The sequence below is a fragment of the Onychostoma macrolepis genome, chromosome 03 (assembly GCF_012432095.1).
Source record: "Onychostoma macrolepis isolate SWU-2019 chromosome 03, ASM1243209v1, whole genome shotgun sequence".
NCBI classification, from domain to species: Eukaryota; Metazoa; Chordata; class Actinopteri; order Cypriniformes; family Cyprinidae; genus Onychostoma; species Onychostoma macrolepis.
In genome coordinates, this window is record NC_081157.1 from 39382907 (window position 1) to 39406251 (window position 23345).

At 38.5% G+C, this 23345-nt stretch overlaps 1 protein-coding gene across 1 annotated transcript in view; it reads left to right on the plus strand.

Annotated features, from left to right (window-relative positions):
• Positions 1 to 23345, plus strand: part of xylt1 (xylosyltransferase I) — a 67464-nt gene that overhangs the window by 24640 nt on the left and 19479 nt on the right. The window contains exons 2-6 of the mRNA XM_058770331.1: positions 6438 to 6960; positions 12140 to 12312; positions 14168 to 14370; positions 22363 to 22443; positions 22580 to 22796. Of these exons, the coding sequence (XP_058626314.1) occupies positions 6438 to 6960; positions 12140 to 12312; positions 14168 to 14370; positions 22363 to 22443; positions 22580 to 22796 (1197 nt within the window). The remainder of the gene's footprint in view (positions 1 to 6437; positions 6961 to 12139; positions 12313 to 14167; positions 14371 to 22362; positions 22444 to 22579; positions 22797 to 23345) is intronic.

The following is a 23345-nucleotide window of genomic DNA, read 5'->3' on the forward strand; positions in this document are numbered from 1 at the left end:
CTTATTTGTCATCTCTAGTGGAAGCGCTTTTCACTATTTTTCCCAGTAGCCCACTCAGAGCTGTGAGCAAGAATGGCTATGGGACGAGCCCCTTCATTAGACTGAATCACACAGGACAAGAGCATTGCTCAGAGCAAAACCATGTAAGAGAGAGAGGAAAAAGTAGAGCGACGTCTCTAGGTATGCAAATACTGTACAGCTAGGTTATGTTTTCTTAAGTGTGGTTGCATGCATGCTTGTTGGACTGCATGTCTGGCTTGACAAACGATGAGCGGCTTCCTCTGTGGTTTCTGCTGCTCGAAAGAAAGGCCAGGTTATGCATCGAGTTCTTTCTTTCTGCCTGTCCTTGGTGTCTGCTTCATTGTTAGGAACAACTGTTCTGTTTGCAGAGGTGATGAAAGCCCAGAGGCAATTTTCACTCAATCTACCAAATATCCGAATCACTTTTCATTCAGTTAGGTTTAGCTTTGACTCCACCTCCAGCAAGAAAGCACAAGGTGATGGCAGAAGATATAAACAACTTCAGAATATTTGGATGATACCATTAGCCAACATCTAGTTCTTGGTATCACTTGGCCAATAGCATACTACTTTTTAGCATTTCAGTGGTAAATAACTTGAATACTGTGCACAATTTGCAGATTTTATGAATGCATAATGTTGGGTAAAAGAATGAATGTGAATTATTTTGGCCATTATTTTTTATGTATTTATTGAACTACATAAAAAAATCCATTTATAAATTCATCAGGGAATGGCAGTCTAGAAAAAAAAGCATTGTTCCAATCTGATCCATACATTTCTTACATATAAGTATATAAATGTATATTGAGCATATTTTTTTAATAAAATTTAAAGTATATATGTATGAGTAAACATTTCAAACGGTTGATTTTTTTTTTTAATGCCTGTACAACTTTTACAATAATTCATACAATGTAAACTTAACACCTATTTAAACTGTAGACAAGACTTTTTCCCCCAAATTTTTCCTTTGTCAAACCTTTTTAATACAGTTATAAAATGTAGTTCAGTTCATTTGAATTTCAGAATTTTTTATATTTTATTTTATTATGCCTCCATAAATTCAAATTGTACTTAAAGGGATAGTTCACCCAAAAATGAAAATTCTGTCATTAATTTCTCACCCTCATGTCGTTCCAAACCCGCAAGACTTTCGTTCATCTTCAGAACACAAATTAAGATATTTTTGATGGAATCTGAGAGCTCTCTGACCCTCCATAAACAGCAAGGGTCCTTATAAGATCAAGGTCCAAAAACGTAGCAAGGAGATCGGTAAAATAATCCATGTGACATCAGGGGTTCAACTGTGATTTTACGAAGTTGCGAGAATACTTTTTGTGCACAAAAGAAAAAAAATAACGACTTTATTAAAATTAGTCTCCTCCGGTCATTATAATGATTGCACCATTTTGGAGAGTATCCACTGAAGGCAAACAGCGTATGCTCTTCTGAGTCAGCTGCGCCACACGGATACGTTGTTTTCGGTCAAATCAAAGTGTGCGTACAACGTAGAAAACGTATCCGTGTGGTGCAGCTGACATATAGTTGAATAAAGTCGTTTTTTTTTTTTCTTCTTTGCGCTGCATAATGTATTCTCGAAGCTTCATAAAATTACGGTTGAACCCCCGATGTCCCATCCTATTTGCTACCTAATTCAAATTGATTAAAAAATTTGGCATTTAATTAATTTTTTTTTCCTAGCGCACAATCATCATAATGACCTTCTGTGTCTCACAATGCAATGTGCTCAATTTGACCCCCTTATTTCCATGTGACTTAAATCAGCCCTACCTTACTTTCATGAATCATTATTTGAAAAAACTAATAAGAATACTACTATTTTAAATGTTTGTTGTGGTACAATCTTGATTTAACATTGGTTTTACAATTTTTTGGAAGTATTAAGTATAAACTGTGCAACATGAACTACGCTACTATTCTGAACAAAGCCCCAGTGTTCTTTTGTACTTGTCCAGAGTTTGACCTTTACGAGCAGGTCAACTGTGGCTGTTTTTATTAAGATTCAGACACACACTCTGTGAATGAGGATTCGATGTGGATCGCTGGCATCGGTTCAGTTTGATTGAGTAGCTTGTAGACAGTCACAGTGATTGATGGAGCTGCTCTCTGTGGTGTAGGAAAGGTCAGAGTTGGGTTTCAGCGCCCGTCCAGCATGCTATAACCAGCTCGCAAGCTCACCTTCTGTGTCTAGTCTGCACATGTGACCTTCTCCCCACCCCCAGCTCTCTGTGACTCATTCAGCACTGACCCTGCACAGCCACCCAGGCTGAGAGGTCAGCGAGAGGGCAGCCTCTAGGAAGGTGACCCCTGCAACCCTGGGGCACAGGGTGAGGTAAACTTTGCCGACCTTTGCTGGGGGAAGCAAACTGTGAGGTGTTACATTTGGTCAAAAATAGCATGAGCAGTGATTGGAAGTGACTTTTGGATTTGCGGCCTTCATTTCCTAGTGCATGCTTATTGCATTATCAAATTTGTTATAATTTTTTTTTTTAGGAAAGCAAACTGTGAGGTGTCACATTTGGTCAGAGACTGTGAGATTACGCATGGAAAGAGACATTTTAGTTCCTGGCCCATTATCTTGAGTCATAGTCACATTTTTTTTGTTTTAGTTTTTTTTTGCATGAATGCTCTTTTCATGTCTATATCCATATGTGCGCCAGCTTCCACATCCATTCCCCTGCATATTTTTTGCACAGTCAAAGCTCATATCTTGTAGCCTTAGGCTGAGTCATGTAATGTTTCCTGACGTCCTTTTTGCGTCAGCTTCACAGAGGACTGAAGTATTTATGACTCTCCTAATAGTTGACTAACAGTGTTTCCATTCAATCCCAGTGCTGTTAGTCCAAAAAGCTTCTGCTGAGATGCGGTTCACCCGTTTGGATCCAGGCGACTCCCGAACTGCATGACTTACGGGAGTTGTGGATGACCATTTTTTATGTGCATGCTGAATTTGAGTGGATCTTTAATTATCATTTGTAGTGGTGCATTCTAAAAGAAAAACATCCATATTATTGTCCATACTTGAGGTTAGGGTTGTGGTTCTCAGCCTTTTTGTCTCCAGGGCCCCTCTTTGTTCACAACAACAGTCAAAGGCCTCATGACTTTTTCAGTTTTTTTGTGGTTTACTGAATAAGAATGAATATTTTTCTCTCACAGTTTCTACCCTCTTAAAATATGTTTGAGCTTGGCATAACTAGAAAAATGTCATTATGATTAATTATAAGAAAAACGGCCATCTTTTCCTGATTTTCCTGGTGTGCTTGGCAGTACTAAATGTTATTAATTGTCATAAAAATATTGCTACAATTCAAAAAAGCCTCTTCATTTTCTTAATTTTTTCTTAAAGATTTGAGGTGAAATTATGTTCTTAGGTTTTATGACTTTCACTCCACAGGGCTCAGATCGAGAGATGCATTTGGCCTGGATCAGAAGAGATCAGATACATAAGTAGTATTTTATTATTCCCACGGTATCCGCGTATTAGCTGCTGGACTGTGAAGGGCAAGGCGGAGGAAAATCAGGACAGATTAAGGGAGTGTTGTTTGGTTTTAGGTTTCATGTGTGCACTCTCCCTCAAACCTTATTCATTCATTTAAACCATTAAGGTGTACAATTACATATAACTATAGTTGTCAAACAGTCTCTGACGTGAGGCTTTGAGAGAACAGGCAAAGCAGCATTCCAGTGTCGGACCGTTCCTCGCCGCCGTGCCAATGACTGCAGGGAAAGCTTCTCTCAAATATTTTGTCATTTATATCAGCAATCATAACTACCCAGAAACGCGGCACTGGAAACTAAAACCAAATCGCTTCTATTGTAATCAATAAAGCTGTGAACACTAGAAGTGCCTCTCTGCGCTGCGCTGCGCTGTCTGTACTTTTCTGTTTCCTTTCAGATTGTTTAAATTGCGCGGCAGTGTTGACGATATAGCAGAGTCTCTGCCGGCTGACACATTTTTACGGTATATACCATCATACCGCCCAGTTCTAGTGTTCGTGTGTGTGTGGCCTGTGATGTTGTTGGCCATCAGAGAGGCGGAAAAAGAGCCAGATAAAAGTGTGCTTGATAAACGAGTGTGCAACTCCCACCATTCCTGTGATGGATGATGCAAGAGAGAGGGGAGCCTCCTCCCCTTGAGAGAGAATACAGAAGGCCTGCGACTGCCAGGGTGCTCAGCGGTGCAGAGCAGGGCTCCCGGAGCACCTTGGGAAATGACAGATTTTTGCAAGCGATCGATAGTCTTCTCTCCAGCAGCCTAACTTACCTCCTGTGGTTGCTCAGGCTATTAATCCCAGGCACTGTAATTTCCTCCTGAAAGCTCCTGAAGAGGAGGAGGAGGAGCAGACGGGAGTGGAGTCTGCTCTAAACGGTAGCCTTTAGAGGGCCAAAGTGCGGGTGATGCGACAGGGATTTGTCTTCGAAAGTTTTTCCTCACAAATAATACACTCTGCGAGTTCACAAACAAGCTTTAATAAATGCTTTGTAGACAAATTGCACCATAACAGTAAGGAAATGAGAGTTGCAGCAGTGCCTTGTCTTACTTCCTGTCCTCATCTCCTTCTCTTTGATTTTTTTTTTTTTTTTCTGTTTGCTTGTCTCTATTTCCTCCTATTAATGTATTTTTTGCTGTCGTCCTTTATGTATAGCATCCTTTAAGCCTGGCGCAGTAATCGGTGGACAGAATGAGTTGGAGAAAAGTAAGAGCAGTTGACAGGATGTTGGGACGTTTTTGAGAAGCTAGCTATTGTCACGTTTTATAAGGCAGAGACATCCAAACTCTCAATATGATGTATTGACCCTTATGTAGTCCTGCCTTATAGTTAAAACAACCAATCACGTGTTTGTTTGTTCTTCTAAAATATGCATGTTTATGTCTGAATATTTTTGGGGTGGTTTTAGCTTAAGTGTTTTTTTGTTTTTTTTTAAACACTGTTGTTAGATTTTATTTTTGATTTGCAATTTATGACCCGTAGTATTTGTGAGCAGTGTGTTTGCATGGCTGAGAATCACTGATAGTGTAAATGGCAGTAGACTGAACTGACTTGAAGTAAAGGGAATTTAAGATGTAACACCTGTGATTTGTTTTCTTTATAAATATTAACCATAGTTTTATTAATTTTACACATTCTGATGAGCTTTATTTTACATTTTGCAACCTTTGAACACTATTGCCAAGATACTAGCCTATATAAATTTAATTATCATGTCATTATCATAAATTTAATATGTTTTAAAATGTAATTTATTCCTGTGATAGCAAAGCTGAATTTTCAGTAGCCATTACTTCAGTTTTCACTGTCACATGATCCTTCAGAAATCACTCTAATATGCTGATTTGATGCTTAGTAAACAATTATTATTGTCAATGTTGAAAGCAGTTGTCACTTTTGATATTTAATGCATGCTTAAAGAATACAAAAAGTTTTACTTTCTTTCAAATAAAAAATTAGTTTTTTACTTCAGTGTACTTAAAAAATAAATAAATAAATAAAAAAAAGTTTAAAAATCATTTGACAATTATCAACATCTTCAGTTTCAGTATGAGACTGAGTTGGCGTATGTTTGAGCTGAAATGGGCGAATGGCTTGCTAATGGAATCAAAAAAAGATATAAAGATATAAAGAGATAAAATTTAAAATATTGCACATTCATTTGCAAAACACCATAGTCATCCTGTCATGTCAGAGATCATATCCTCCCCTAAAGCTTTCACAGCTACAGAGATGTCTCCTGCAATCATATCAGCGCTCAGGGCATGGCTGCAACCTCCTTCCTGTTGCACACATTGTTACCAGTGGAATATTCCATCAGCAGTGTCACTTGCAGGAAACTGCAAAATATCATCATTCTCCCTGTGAATTACTGTGTGGTTAAAGTCTGATAAGGTTACATACTCTTTTGAATAGTTTTACTGTTGCTTAATAATATTACTCATATACCGGCAGACACCTGTGTGAATATGCCTTTTTTTTTTTTTTTTACAGCACACAAGGAACTAGATGTTTTCTGAATTGTAAAACTGTGAGAAGTGCTGTGGGTGGTTGCCAGGTCATTGGTATGCGGTTGCTAAGGTGTTCTGAGAGGCTGATAGGATGTTGATATGCGTTTTCTAGTGTGTTCTACTTGGTTGATAGGAGGTTGCATAGTGACACAAGTCAAAAGATCCCATCTCCAGGTCTCTATGATATTCTGTGTGCCTCCTTTAATGTAAAACTATTAGATTTTTATTCACCCATTATATTGTTCAACCAAAAAATAGTAAAATAAATTGTATGTCTGATTACTTATAAAACTAATTGAAGTATAAAACTTGATGGTGTTGTGTTTTATCTGGTGTGACATTGATGTTTTGTTGGTAGCAGCTACTGATTTCATCTGTTTTCATGTTTCAGGACGGCTACTACTCGCATCGGCCCAAGGAGAAAGTCCGCGTGGACAGCAACAATGAAAACTCCGTTCCCAAAGACTTTGAGAATATAGACAACAGTAATTTCGGGGCGCGTTCACAGACTCAGAGACACGCGCCCGGTAAGCACAAACAAGGTCTTCTGGAGAAGGCACATGCGCAGCAAAGCCTGAGCAAGAACTCCAACGAAGTCATTCAGTATGCACAGAATAAAGGTGGCTTCAATCAGACACGCACCGACCTTCAGCGGAGGGCCAATCCCACCCTCCGTCCACAGCAGTCCCAGCAGCACCGGCACCACCTTCAGCAGGCCAAGCGATCGCCCACGCCCACCGCTGACATCAAGTACGATCAGCCGCCCAAATGCGAGATCAGCGGCAAAGAGGCGATCTCCGCCCTTTCTCGCGCCAAGACCAAGGAGTGCCGGCAGCAGATAGCGGAGGTTTACTGCCGCCACAAAGAACACCAGCTCATGCCTGAGAAGGTCACCCGTTACTGCCCCGTAGAGGGTGAGTTAGACTCTCTTTACACTGCATACTCGATGTTAAAGACCTCATAAAATCAAAATTTTTAGTCCATGTTTATTAGCTTTGAAACCTTCACTAGTGGGGAAATTATCTTCAAGTTTGCATGAAATAAAAACTACAGCTGTTTTACAGCTTACAACTACAGCAGCTTATTGTGAACAATTTTTTTCATTTGTTTAACGTCAAATTATATTTGATCTATAATATTAATCAAAATGTTAAAACTTAAAGCGACAGACTTCTCCCTAGTGTTGGGGGATATACTCCATAGTCATATCGTCAGCCTGTGAGATCGCTGATACACGATATTATCATGCTAATTTATTTAATTATTTACTAGAGCAGCCTAATGTTAGTGTAATATTAACTAAATGTATAAAATATTTTTAATATGACTGAATTTGTATTTAACATGATAACAATTTAATAGAAACATTGTAAGTTCCTAACTCAACAGACTCGTGTGCGATTGATTGGTTATTATGCACAACACTGTAAAAACACAGGGAAAAATTGAACAAATAAGCCCTAATATTAATAAAATAATGTTCTTATTAATAATAATAATAATAATAATAATAATTGTCTTGCTATCGTCAAAGGCATCAGCCAAAGTCGATATCTCTGAATATCATCAATACACGATACTATCGTCTTCTACTATCTACTTCTCTCTGGTCATGTATGCCAGACTTCATTTATTTAGTCAGTATAACCCCACCCTTCCACAATTGACTGCAACATGCATTCTTTTTTGTGTGCATTGTCTACATCTCTCAAAATCCAGTCGACAAATGACGAATGGAACAAAGTCTTCGCCCTACATTTTCTTACTTTTTCAATTATCTGTTACACTTGGATGTATGTCACAACACAGAAAAAAAGATCTGTCGCTACTATAGTTTCATTGTGAATTTCAGATATATGCATTTAAAAGTGTTTCTTTTCCTGGAAAATGGACCAAAATTATTGATGACTCATCCTGCACTACACAGATTTTTGTCCAATCAGATGCCCTATAGAAAGAGAATGGCTCACCCACTGCGACTGACTAGCAATAGCAAATGGTTCATGGCTTTGATGTAGGGCTGGGTGATATGGCTGAAAAAAATATCACTATAAAATGTTTAACATCGGTCGATAACGATAATAATCACAATAAATTTTAAATCTTTATTACCTAATTTTTATATGGTGAAATGTAATTATTTTTCTGTTTAAGTTTTATTAGCTTTAACCATTGGTCTTCCATAGTAGCATACATTTAGATCATCATAACCACACATACAGCACCTCAATACCATGGTAAAAATATATCTATATTGTTTCTAGGTATTTGTATGAAAAACAGTAGTCTAAATACATTTAGTATAAATGCACAAACGCTATAGCTTAATCAGAAAATACTGTAATTATATTCCCTTATGACTTTAAAACATTTAATTTGTCTACATTAATAATATTTCTGCCACAATACCATGGTGCAGTTAGGATTACTACAGTAAATCCATGGTAAATGATGGTGATTTGAAGATTGAAAAGTCTTCTGACTGTATCGTTGCACACACTGTTTCTCCTGTTTGTCAGCGCTGTTACATCTGGCTTTAAACTAGTTTAAATCACAGAGTCTCACAGCGCTGTTTAGTGCTCGAGTGGCCGAGACTCAGCGGTGAGTAAACACATCTGCTCTAATAGCTCACGCTGCGTTGTCGTTTGAACTTTGAGCCGAGCGGATAAATGGTCCGTGTGGCGTGCTTTACACGAGTAGCGGTTTCGTTCCGCTTTTGGTGCATAAACATTATATCGAACATTTATCGAACTCTTGTTGTTGTTTTATTGAGGAAAATTATATCGCGATAATTAGCATTATCGTTTAATTGCCAAGCCCTACTTTGATGTAACTGAAGCCTATTTTAATTTTTTTTTTAAATGGACAAGCCGTTTGAAATTCACTGACCAAACTTCCTGTTTAAATAGGAAGTATATCACCACAGGAGAGAAAACTGTACTTGTCAGGTCTTTAAATCAATGGCACAATGTTTTCGCTTGGGATGAGGACTGATTATAATCATCAGCCTGCAATGGAATGAAGGGAAACATTAGCTGGAGTTTATGGGAATTTAAGATAAATAATGCTCAAAATAATGACGGTTTTCCCGAATTAATTGCCATCCTGTCTTTGGAGGTTTATGGAAGTAGCGCATTAAGAGTCACAGGGCTGGTAACAGACATTCACAGCACTTGTAATTACAATCAGAGACAGGCTGGAAATGAGATTCTGGATTTCCGCACAAGGTTAGACGGCTGTAATTGCTGTACGGTGTCTTTTTTTCCCCCGTCTCCATCTCCCATAGCTGACTACAGAAAACATATTCATGCAATTATGCAGTGCTCAGTCGTCTGCACACAAATCAGGGCTGTGGATACGTTCAAATAGAACAGTGACAGATCTTCTCAGGGCTCAGAGCCTCTGCCCGAAGAAACTTCCGGAAACCAGAATGGCTTTTGACAGATATGACAGGGACATCACCACAGAGACATGAGTCTGGGACATGCAGAGGTTGTAAGGGGGTGGGGCGGGCCATGAATGCATCTATTTTCAGCAAGTACAGTAGACCGAACAAGCCACAGGGATGCTGTTTGTATGTATTTATAAACTGTAATTGCATTGTGGAGGAACAGACAAAGTCTTTGATGGCAAACACGTGAGAGCTTTGCCTCAGTGGTGGCAATTAGCGCAGAAGCAACATAAATTTGAAACAAATGGCAGGTTTTTAATGAACATTGTTGGATGAATGAGTTTCAAATATGGTCCAGGCTGTCGGTCATGAGGTCCCACAAGGAATCTGTGCTTTTGACTGTTGAAGGAAATCTGCGGAATAGATTTACAGAGCTGAGAGTGCTAAACTCAGTGGCCCATCTTGGCTGCTTGTTACTTCCAATTTCCAAAGCGGTTTATGAACATTACTTATTATTACTAAGAATTCTAAAAATAAAAAAAACCACACATTTTTCCATAAAAAGTATTAAGCAGCACAGTTGTTTCCGTCACATTTTTTGGTGTATTTTTGATCAAATAAATGCAGTCTTGGAAAGCATAAGAGACTTCTGTCAAAAATATTTTCAAAAAGTCATAGTGAACCCAAACTTTTGGACAGTAGTAAATTTTATAACCAAGTCTGGTTAAGACTGTGTTTAACCTGCAGCGAAATCTTGCATTGTGGGTTGTTGTCATGTCACACTCGTGATAGAGTGGTATCGGAAAGATCTTGTAGCGAGAGGCAACACAGATGCTCCAACTTTGAAAAAGCTCATCGCTTCAGGCGAAATCACACAACTCCGCTTCTCTTCCTAAACGTTAGCATGCTCTTATAGCAGGACCAGTGTTTCACTGAGAACACATAGGTAGCGCAGAGACAGATGATGGTCAGGCCTGTCCACCCCATAAAGACAGAGCACACTGAGGGTTAAGATGGTGTAATTACCTTTAATAAAGGACCTTAATGCCTTAAAGCCTCCACCCATCCAGGGTCGGCCAGGTTCTCCCTGAGGGCCAGGAGCGGTGCCTTCTCCTGCCCCCGTTCAGGCTCCATCACAGGGTCTGGGAGGCCGGTGCACTTTGAGACAGTAACGACAGGCTCAGCTCTCAGATTATAGTCATTACCCCCTCATGGCACATGTCTTCAGTCAGCATGGCCTTGCGCCAAAACATAGTGCCTTCAGTGTAATTTCATATGAGCATTTAAAATTAACCTCGTGGCCTGTAATGAGTAATTCAGCTTGCCCTTCTTTAGAAGTGGCAGGCTATATCATGACATGGAGAGAGAGGCAGTCTGCCACGTATTTATTCTGTGGGCATTTTTAGAAAGCCACAAACGACCAAGGCTCAGCCCTTGTGGTCTGCTCCAAGCTATTCATGAGTGCTGAATGTATGTCTGAAGGAAGGCGGGGGTGGTGTCTTATAACAGCCATTGTGGAGATGGTATCAGTGAAACACTTATAGGCCAATAGGTGATCATGTGGTGGATCGCTGCGGTTCTGGATTCCGGCGTTACAGCAGTGTCTCGGATGGATTGAGGTATCCTCAGCTCCGTTTAAGTCTTACAAAGGCTCATCTGTTTCATCTGGACCATTGCAGGATACTCTCCATCTCAATGACTGCATCACACAGTCAGTTTTTGAGATTGATGACTGCATTTATTGATAGAAATCTGTCCCGAATTGTCCTGTTCCTACAATAAACAAAGCTCATTTTATATTCCTGGAGTCAGAGATGTGAATAATGTCTGTGACCATATTGGCAAAAGATGGTGATCTTCAGAATGACTTGGAAGCTAAAATAATGTGTGTGGGGGTTTTTTCTATTAATAGACTAAAATGAACACTAAAATCATTCAAAGCATTGTTTTTAGATATTTTAACTTTATTTTAGCTCTCTTTAGCCTCTAACATTGTACACTGCAATTACATTGAAATCAACACCAAAACCAATGAAAATGACTGTTTATAACAGCTATAATTGTTCAAATAAAAAATGAACACTACCGTTTAAAAGCTTGGAGTATGTAAGATTTTATAAAAGAAGTCTCTAATGTTCACCAAGACTAAATATTATTATTATTATTATTATTAGATATTTTTGCTATTTTATTATATTTTAAAATATAATTTATTCTTGTGATGGCAAAGCTGATTTTTTTTTAATCATTACTCCAGTTTTCAGTGTCACATGATCTTTCAGAAATCATTGCTGATTTGGTGATTAAGATACATTTATTATTATTATCAATGTTGAAAACAGTTTTTCAGGGTTCTAGAAAGTTTGAAAGAAGTGTTTTTGCTGTCACTTTTGATCAGTTAAATGTGTCTATGCTAATTTAAAGTATTCTTCTTCTTTTTTTTCTTTTTTTTTCAAAAAAGAAAAAAAAAATTACTCATTCCAAACTTTTGAATCAATGAAATGGATAAATTGCACTTTTTGCCAAACTGTGCATTCGTATGATTAGAAAACAACATGGCTTCATAAACCTAAAAATGCCTCTTCAGCTACAGGGTGCAAATATTACCCTTAAGTTAATTTCTGGCAACTGACAAGTTTACATGTGGCTAATTTAGTCTCGAGTTCATTGTGGCTAATGTGTGTGTCTGTGTGTTTGTGCAGGCAAAGTGAATATGAATGTGCAGTGGGAGGACGACTCTATGGAGACTGTGCCTGTGGTACCGGTGCGGATAGCCTTCGTGTTGGTGGTCCATGGACGGGCCTCACGCCAGGTGCAGCGTCTCTTCAAGGCCATATACCACACATCCCATTTCTACTACATTCATGTGGACCAGGTATGTCTTCAGCACCCATTGAGTTTTATAAATATCTTCTATAATAATGGGAATATTCTGAAATGATTGAACAGCAGAAGTTGTGGTGGTGTTCATATGTTAACAACTGTATAAAATACAAAATGTAATAAATTGAAAAATATTTATATAAAGTGTATATATAAAACATAACTATTTGAACTCACTGATTAACTAATCGGTTGTTGGGTGAATAGTTGACCATCTCTAAGAGCAATAGTGGGGGATGGAAAGAGAGGGGGATGCTGGGTAAACAGTGGGCTCCAACCCCTCCATTCATTGAGTAAGCTGTTTCAAAAGCCTGATGGAGGATTATTAAAGAGCCATACTTCAGTGTCTTTCACACCATTTACTCTCCCAGCTTGGCTAGTGATAGAGTGTGAACATGAAAGGCTGTTCGTTCTCACACACACACACGTAATGCTCCCTTAATTACACACACATACAAAAATACACTTAATGAGACACTTGAATTTATGGCAGGAATGCGTAGGGTGAGTACTCTGTCTTGTCATTTCTAAAGAGTAGGATAAAGAGCTGCTTTTCAATCAGTCCATCATCATAGAGACAAGCTTTATGACTCCATAAAAACGAGCAGAGGAAAAGAGAGGAGTTAAAGGTGGGGTGGTATAACACAGAAAACACACAGGGAATCGAAGTCTGTGATGTGTGTATCTCAAGAAGAACACAGTGCTTCGCAATCACTTGCCAAGTTCGTTTTTTTTTTTTTTCGTATTTAGTGAAATATCTAGACATCCCAAAAACAAGATATGTAAACTTGAGAAATAAGATTGTGTTAGATAAATAGACTTATTTTTAGCATAATATTTACCAAATTTTAGGAATGCACAATATATGTTTTTTTATTTAATAATGGATATATATATCCATTATTAGGGGCAGTCGTGACCTAATGGATAGAGAGTCTGACTTGTAACCCGAAGGTCGTGGGTTCGAGTCTCAGGTCCGGAAGGGATTGTAGGTGGAGGGAGTGAATAACCAGCACTCTCTCCACCCTCAATACCATGACTGAGGTGAGACCCTTGAGCAAGGCACCGAACCCCCAACTGCTCCCCGGGCACCGCAGCATTGGCTGCCCACTGCTCCAGGTGTATGTTCACTACTGTGACCATCTGCATTTAAATAATATAAAAATATCAGTCAATTTTGGTTATTTAATTGTGCATAGTGTTTAAATTAACTTCAAGTGAGAGTTGGATGATGGCAAAGGTAATCTTTTAAAAACTCTAAAATTTTAAAATGACTATCAATTTCATATTGTACATTACAATCTTGTGATGCCTAAATTCACTTGTAGCATTTAAAATCATTAATTTGAGTTTTTAGTGTGTTTTTTTTATATATACAAAATAATATTGAATATTAATATTGCGTATTTATTGGTCATAACTTCAAACTAATTGTTAGCTATTGGATTGAATTTTAGTATCTTGTGCATCCCTATGAAATGTTCTTAGATTTGTTTAAAACGTTTTTACCAGTGGGGTGAGAAAAGTAAATTTAGTTGATCTCATTAAGTTATATATTATATTGTGCAATTTTGCTGTTTAACTAAAAGTCTGGAAAACCAGACAAATACACTGACCAAGAAAATGTTGCCATGTGCACATATTCCATGAAACTCTGTGCAACCTTACCTGACTGTTTGAAAAAGCCTCATCCACTTCATTCAATCGGTTTTTCCCCACAAGGTGCCCTTAGTGGATGGCCAGACTTTGTTTATCTCATAATAACGCTGGTCACGTTTGACAGACTGATCCCAGATAAAGTTCTCAGGTTCCAAATTAACCAGTGACTGTCTTTTTTCCCCCCGCAGCGATCCAACTACCTGCACAGGCAGATGGTGGCTCTGGCTCGCCAGTATCCCAACGTCCGGGTCACACCGTGGCGCATGTCTACGATATGGGGCGGTGCCAGTCTGCTTACCATGTATCTGCAGAGCATGAAGGACCTGCTGGCCATGCGAGATTGGTCCTGGGATTTCTTCATCAACCTGAGTGCTGCTGATTACCCAATCAGGTGAGTCATGATCATCTCGCATTACTCCACTTTTGACTGATTATTCTGTTGATATCATTTGCATTGCTTGGATTGTCATTGTTTTCTCTCAGGGAATGATTCAAGTTTATTGGTTGCCACAGAGAACAATTGAGTTAACACCTGACTAGCATTTAGCTGTGGGCTGCTGGGAGATTAGTTCCAAGCAATGTCACAATTTAGTTTAGCAGGGGATTATGGGTAATTGTGATCACCATTGGCTGTTTGATCTGGTGTCAACGAGCTTGATGGTTCATAGAACTGTTAAGGGATTACATTTAAACATCTTGTGGAGGTTGTACTTGTTTATTCAGAATTAGCTCAATTTAATATCGACAGTGCAAAAAACCCAAGGAAGTTGAAGTTCTTTAGAGGGACTCTGTAATTAAATGAGAGCTTGTGGACTATTTATGTAAAATAAAGAGATTATGAATATTAGAAAGGAGCTGCACCGCAAAGTGATGCATAGTTTTTAAAATAGGTTTTTTTTAAAAATTATTTATAGAGAGATAGAAAGAAAGGGAAAAATATATATTATTTGTAATATTATTATTATTATTATTATTATTTATGTTATATTAGCAGAATTCTCATTGCGGTCATCTTGAAATTCTACATAAGTAATACAAATAATTACTACTGGTATTAATATAATACTACTGGTATTGTTGTTGCTGTTGTTATTTTATTTTATTATGTGTATTGGTAAAATTGCGTATTGGTACAAAATGTGTATCAAGCATAAAATAATAACATAATATGAAAGCATTTGTTCATAATCAGTTTTTTTTTTCAGTTGTTTTTATCAGTTTTTTAAGTCCAGGATTTTTATTTCCTAAATATTCTTCACATTTAAAAAAAATACCCCAGTATTCCAGTATCTCATCACATTACCTGTAACTCAATGTGACATTTCTGTCTGTAAGCCGAACTGCGTCTGAAGATTTGAATTATCACCATGATAAATGCCATTAGCGTGCATAACTCTTCAGTCCATAATGAGAGCAGGATGAGAGGTTGAGTAACCCAGCTACTCCCCCGGCTACAATCAATATTACAGCCATGTCATTTTCTGCAGCCCTCAGAAATCAGGGTGTTAGAGATCGATACAGCCCTGTGATGGATTCTGGCCTGTCCCGCGCTGCCGTTCAAGGTTAATCCTGCCTCTCTATCACTCCGTCGCACGCCACACCTCCAGACCGGAGAGGAAAGTTACCTATGAGCCAAAGCCCCTTTAAAGCGGAACATCAAAGAAAAATAAAATGATTCTTTTCATCTCTAGCTCAGAGTCAGGTTCAGGTGCGAGCTATAAGTAGCCTGTCAGTGTGTGTGTGTGTGTGTGTGTGTAGTGCAGTGATGTAGTTGCTATCATTTGTATTATACTGTGCAGAAACACCATTTCTCTAAAACATGAGGACAAATCGCTCCATTAAGGAGTCCGATCCGGTTCCTCCGGTCGTGGTGATGGAGAGTTATTTCTCAGTCCACTATCACAACAGAAACACAGATCAGCAAAGAGGAAGCTGTAAGGAAAATACAAAACAAAAGAAATGTTGAAGACAGCGTGAAAAAGTATGTTCATTTATGTTTATATGCTTATGTACCCTTAATCAAGAGTTACCACCACAAACTTCTGTTTCTGTCTGTCTGTGGCATTAAAATGTATAGATTGCAGGAGTGCCTGTCCACTTGTTTAGCGACCTTGGTTCCTGAAGTATCTTTACGAGTTGTAAGTCTTCTTTTAAGAGTTATATGAACAAAACCAACCAGCATCAAATCAAGCTACAAAACTTTGATTTGAAGCAAAAATATATGAAAATTGGTACAAAAAACAAGGGTACAAAAGTTGGCATGAATGCATTTAACGGATTTAACGAGGGAATATTGAAAAATATGAATATCCATTTGCTTTTAATTTATATAGACAAAAGACAAAATAGATATGAATTTAGAATTTTAGAATTAAAATTCTATTTTAAGTAAATTAAATTTTTTAAATAAATGACATCTTGTACAATTTTGCTTCTCACACAGAGTGATTGTTTTTTCCCCAGATATTTAGATATTTATATACAACTACAGTCATGGCCAAAAATATCGGCACCCTTGGTAAATATGATCAAAGAAGGCTGTGAAAATTAATCTGCATTGTTAATCCTTTTGATCTTTTATTTAAAGTCGGCATGAAATCAAAATTGACTATTCTTATTTTTAGATGGAATACTGTAGTGTTTATTATAAAGAATTTATCCGTGCACTTCATTATTTTTTTAAAATTCATGTGCCCTCGTAATCTTTAATCAAAAATGTTAACCTCCCCTCCCCCTCAAAACGACTTCTCTACTCTTCCGGTCACGAGTGATGGCGCAAGGTCTACGATATGTAGTGATGTGAGGGACGGGTAAATGCTGGGATAAACGACAGGGGAAAAGCTGAAGCTGATGCTTCACTTTATAGCACTGACACCAGTCATGAGGGAGTACGTTACCCTTAAACACTGAAAAGGTATTAGGATATTATGACAACATTACTCTTAGGACATCGCAAACTAATTTGTTTCATGAATATGACTTAACCTGATGGAGGACGCGCTCATATTCAGGCAGTCTCTCTCTCTCTCTCTCTCTCGCTCGCGTGCGCGCTATTTAGGCATGTTTTGTGCTGTTGATCGTGGTCGTCATCTCTAATAAATAAAACATTTATTAATGCTTGGGTGTCAGCGGTGAATCCAGTGGCGAGAAATCCCCTACCACTACCTGCAAACTGGCATTTCAGATCTGCCTCCCTTTTGTTAGTAACGCCCCTACTTCCATCGATCCAATCAATTTCCGAAGGACGAAATCAAGTCCCGCCCTCTCATTTCAGATGCCGTTTCACTCGGATATACGTCACAGTAGAGAAGAAAAGACAGTCGCAACGTCCGTTTCATGCCGACTTTAAAAAATTCACAAAAATCTAACCTTTCATTGGATAATAAGAATTTAAAATGGGGGGGAAATATCATTATGAAATAAATGTTTTTCTCTAATACACATTGGACACAATTATTGCCACCCCTAGAAATTATTATGAGTAAAATATCTCTGAAGTATATTCCCATTCATATTCACAATTTTAAGCACTTCAGGGTGATAATGAACATGAAATGATTCAGCCATGGCTTCCTGCTTCACAGAAATATAAATAGGAGGGAAAACAAAGAATATATTTCCGATGTGCAGAAAAAGATAACTGAGCTTCACAAATTAGTGAAGTGGCTTTAAGAAAAGAGCTAGAGCAGTGAAAATTCCCATTTCCACCGTCAGGGTAATAATTAAGAATTTCCAATCAACATAAAATGTTACGAAACTGCCTGGAAGAGGATGTGTGTCTATATCGTCCTAATGCACGGTGAGAAGGAGAGTTTGAGTGGCTAAAGACTCTCCAAGGACCACAGCTGGAGAATTGCAGAAAATAGCTGAGTCTCGGGGTCAGAAAACCTTTAAAAAAAAATTGTCAATGTTGTTTGGGAGGGTTTCAAGAAAAATTCTCCTCGCTCATCCAAAAACAAACTCCAGCATATTCAGTTATCAGACACGACTGGAACTTCAAATGGGACTGGCTTCTATGGTCAGATGAAACTAAAAAATGAGCTTTTTAGCAGCAAACACTCAAGATGGGTTTGGTGAACACAGGGATAAAAAGTACCCCATGTGTACAATGAAATATACTGCTGTATTTTTGATGTTGTGGGCCTATATTTCTGCTGGAGGTCCTGGACATCTTGTTTAGACACATGGCATCATGGATTATATCAAATACCAACAGATAAAAAATCAATAAGTGACTGACTCTGTTAGAAATCTTATAATGGGCCATGTTTGGATCTTCTACCCATACAATAATCCAAACACAAACCTCAAAAACAACATCACGGAGCACAAAACCAAGCTTCTGCTGGCCATTCCAGTCCTCTGACCTGAACCCTGTAGAAAATGAGTGGTGAACTGAAGAGAAGAAGCACCAACATGGAGCTGGGAATCTAAAGGGTCTGGAGTGATTCTGGATGAAGGAATGGTCTCTGATCTCTTGTCAGGTGTTTTCTAACCTCATCAGGCATTATAGGAGAAAATTTAGAGCTGTTAAATTGGCAAATGGAGGTTTCAAAAAGTATTTAATAAAAGGGTGCCGTTAATTGTGGCCAATGTGTATTAGAGAAAAACATTTATTTCATAATGATATTTCCCCCCATTTTAAATTCTTATTATCCAATGAAAGATTAGATTTTTGTGATTATTTTAAATAAAAGATCAAAATGATTAACAATGCAGATTAATTTTCACAGCCTTCTTTGATCGTATTTACCAAGGGTGCCGATATTTTTGGCCATGACTGTATATTTTATGTGTATTGCAAAATATGCATATTATACATGCAAGTAGTTTGAGAGTGTAAGGAAACTGACTTTAAATAATTCACAGTGCATCATGGGAGTGGCCTGGCACTAAAAAGCTCTTTTGGCATAGTTTAGGCATTAGTTTCTAAAGTGTACTTTTTGTGTAGTTATATAATCTCTGATTGGTGGAGATTTCTTGGCATAATCATGGGTAATGTAGATTTTTACCAGGGTATTCTGCTGTTGAATACAGTTGTTTAAAAAAGAAGTTGAAATAATGGAGGCTGATGCCTTCAACAAAAGCATCGATTAACCGTCGATTAACAACCTTGTAGCTCACCGTACATCTCTCTGTAAAGGTTTATAAGTTATCATCAGTTCCCCTATGGAGAAAATCAATGGAATTTTTACTCTTGGAGCCTGACTGTTGCACTCCAGTGCTGTAGGTGAAAGATCTCCTCTGATTGGACAGAAGTGAGCACGGACTGATAGGTCAAGTTTGGACTCCGTTAGACCTAATCTAAATTTGGCTAGAAAAATTGAAGGGGTATCTTCCTGACACTGAATGTTTTTCCCACTCTTGCCACCAATGGTCTTTGACGGAGGAAGTGAGTGTGAGACAGGAAGTGAGGTGAGAGACAGACAGAGAGAGACAGAGGGACGAAGCCGCAGACAGTGTTCAACTGCACGCCTGACTTCAGCATGTTTGCAGAACATTGACTTTAGTGACACTGCGGTCCTCGCTCAACTTCATAGCGGGCTGCTCCCATTACTGGCTAATTGCGTATGACAGCATGTGTTAGAGGTCCTGGAGGGACGTCTTCAGTCTTGGCCTTCCTAAAGACCTGTGCACAGCCCTTTTGCAGAACGCTTTGTCCGCAAAACGTGACTGCGGTGCCGAGGGACATGCGGTACCTGTGTCTAGTGACTTAGCTGCTTATTTTCCCCTCTAATTCCCTCCTGATGTCCATCCTTCTGCATGGATGCCTGTGAAAGGGGCTGACAAAAAGCTCTCTGCTCTATAGGCGAGCCTGGACGCCAGGGGCGGAGGGCTCTGTTACACAGTGGCTTTGTTGGGAGCGCCAGGCTCTTTTCTTCCATTTATCCGCACCATCTTGCTCTTTTTCTCCAGCCATGTTTTTAAGTCAGCGCAGCTGTATTTATGGCCTTTTCATGAAGAGAGAAAAGGAGAAAACAATGAGTCTGGACTCTGTTGTTCTCTTCTTCCCATGTGGTCACATGGGCTCCATGATGCCCTCTTCTGGAATGGAGCAGCTCTACAGACCGTTTCGGAATAAAATACTAGCTTACTAAGTACTATGCAGTATATACTGTATTTATTATATATACTATATTCAGGTTACTATCTGAAAAATAGTAAGAACCATTTCAAATTCAGTTATTGAAAACGAATACAAATGTAAGTAAGGTTAATGAGAATTTAAAAGTAAAATTTAATGGTGCGTCACTTAAACATTTAAGACTCCCATTGGCTTTCATTTCCTGTAATTTGTTTTCTGTATTATGATTTGTCATCTTGCATTTATTTGCATACTTATATGCGATTTTATTATTTTTATATTATTTTTTGCCTATGCAGTATGCAATAAATATTTCATATTGTATTATGCTACATTGTTGGCACATGACCTCACTATGTTGCATGTTATTGAAAATAAATACTTTTTTTTTTTTTTGGTACTCCTTCCACACTTTTCACAGTCAAAAGTGGTACAAAACGGATATAATTTACTTCCAGTTTATTCATCACTATCGAGATCCAGTTGGGCACATTGCATTATGGTATACAGTATGGTGTCCTCGTGGTTGCATTCTGTGCAATTGTAGCAGGTCATCCAAGTATTCCATGCCTAGAGAAAATTTGCACACCATGAAGAGACCTCAAAAATGAAGCATACACATCCCCTCCGTCTCTCTCTTTCCCCTGCTCCCTCCCCCTAGGACTGTTGCTCATTATTATTGCACAGTTTTGACGGCACTGCAGTCAGATTTCAAATCTCGCTGGTAGCTCGGTTACAGAATACAGCACTCTAATAGCCTGAGGTCTGAGTTTAGCCAGCGCAGGGAGTGACTGGCAGCTGTACATGCACTGAGAACTGGAGCAGGGTTTCATTTCAAATGCCACACTGGGTTTCCCGTGCTGATCTTTGGCAAACAGGAAGACACACTGTAGGTCAGAGTGCATTTGTATGTGTTGATCTTTTTACCACAGCAGTTAAACGTTTAACGTAGCTGTATAACAAACAGGATAATATAGCGCCTTAAGCGACTGAAACTTAAGAGACGTGTGAGATGAAGTAAGTGTGTGATTGACGTGTGCGGCTGTAGATATTTAGACGACATCGTACAAGTGATGACGGGATGACAGAGCGTTTACTATGGAGCTAAAATCACATGCAAACATCAACAAATTCACCTCAGCTATTTATAACTGTTTGGTTGCAAACAAACATTTGCTACCTTCAAAATAGGGGACCGTTTTCTTCTTCACTTATTTTTACAAGATATAACAATTTCTATTTTTAATTTTTTTTCCTGACCTTGTTACACTTGTGGTGTTCCTGGTCAAAAATGACCAGCCTTCAAAAAATCGCTTGCAAATTTCTTGTTTTGCTATATTATTACCAAAAATTGGAATCAAACAACTTGTTTTCTTTCAATTAGCAAAAGTTTTGTATTTGTTTTTTGGAACGGATGGCCTTATGATCTGAGCTTATGCACCACATTTGTGGGGTGAACATTGCCAAAATTATCCCCAAAAAAAAAAAACACCATTTTTCACAACCAGTTCCAAAAAGAAATATAAAACCAGTGCTAATTGAAATAAAACAAGTTGACAAAAAGATTTAATCCAAGATTTTGTGATCATAAAGCATAATGGCAGACTTAAGTCATTTTTAAAGGTGGCCATTTTTGACTGGGAACACCAACTTAGGTAAAGGATTTTCACCACAGCACATGGGTTAAAATTTGTAAGCTTTTCAATTATGAGGTTATAATAAGAATTTAAAAGTGAAATATAATGGAACGGCACCTGTAACATAGTCTCTCGTTGACTTTCATTTTAAGAATGTTCACAATTATTATCTAACAGTAATTTGCATACTTTCTAGCGGGTCTTGTTCACAGTCAAGGCTAGTAACCAGAAAGTTGCTGGTTTGATCCCCAGAAATGTTAGCCATGACTGCTGTTCCTTTGAGCAAGCCATTTCTCAAATTCCACTTTCCCTGGTATTGCGATAAATAAAGATTTTATTATTCTTTTTATCTTCAGTGTGAAGTTCTTTCCTCTGTAGCAGAAGCCTGCAGTGAAAAAAAACGAATGTGAGAGGAGTGTGTATGGGGAAAAATGACTACAGACGTTCAGGCAATGCATTGCGACAGGCAATGAAACCGGGCAGCTGGCATCAGGGGCAGAATCTGGCTCTGTATGTGAGCTTGGACTCACCCAGAATCCCTCGTGCTCCGCGCTCATTTACACTGTGGCTCATTAGCCTGATTAGCAAACTCTCTGTTACTCTTTCTCTCTTTCACTTGTTTTCTGGTTTCCCTTCCAACATTTTTTCAATGTCTCCTCAGGACCAATGATCAGCTGGTGGCCTTCCTGTCCAAATACAGAGATATGAATTTCATCAAGTCCCACGGGAGAGATAACGCTCGGTGAGTGCTGACGTGTGATCACGCTGATGGCTTATGGTGCCCAAGACACTCAAACGCGTGCCAGTCGCACAGAAGGGTGCCTTTTATAACCGACAAAAATAAATTTGTAATTTGCATTGTTGATTATCGCCAACAGATTCATCAGAAAACAAGGTTTGGACCGGCTTTTCTTCGAGTGTGACACCCATATGTGGCGACTTGGAGACAGGAAAATTCCAGAAGGCATATCTGTGGATGGAGGCTCTGACTGGTTTCTGCTCAACCGAATGTTCGTGGAGTACGTCATCAACTCTCAAGATGACCTTGTGACCAACATGAAACGTTTCTACGCATACACACTCTTACCTGCGGAGGTGAGACACCAAAATTATGTAAAATGAATGTCAAAGAAGTAAAAATGTGTTTTTAAAAAAAAAAAAATATCTAAACATTCTTGAAGGATAGTTCACCCAAAAATTTTAATTCTTTCAATAATTACTCACCTTCGTTCATCTTCTGAACACAAGTTAAGATATTTCTGATGAAATCCGAGAGCTTTCTGGCCCTGCATAGACGGCAACGCAACTGGCACATTCAAGGTCTAGAAAGGTAGTAAAGACATCGATATAATAGTCCATGTGACATCAGTGGACTGTGACACCATATTGTTGAATTAAGTCGTTTTTTATTGTTTTCTTTGCACACAAAAAATATTCTCGTAGCTTCATAAAATGAAGGTTGAACCACAGACTATTTTAATGATGTCCTTACTAGGGGTGTGCCATATCATACCGTCCACGACAATACCGGTATAAATTTTTACATGATAAAAAAAGTGTCAATGATATAGCGACTTGATTACATATTTACTAGGCATGTACCGAATGTTCGGCAGCCGAATAATTATTCGGCCGAAAATAGCA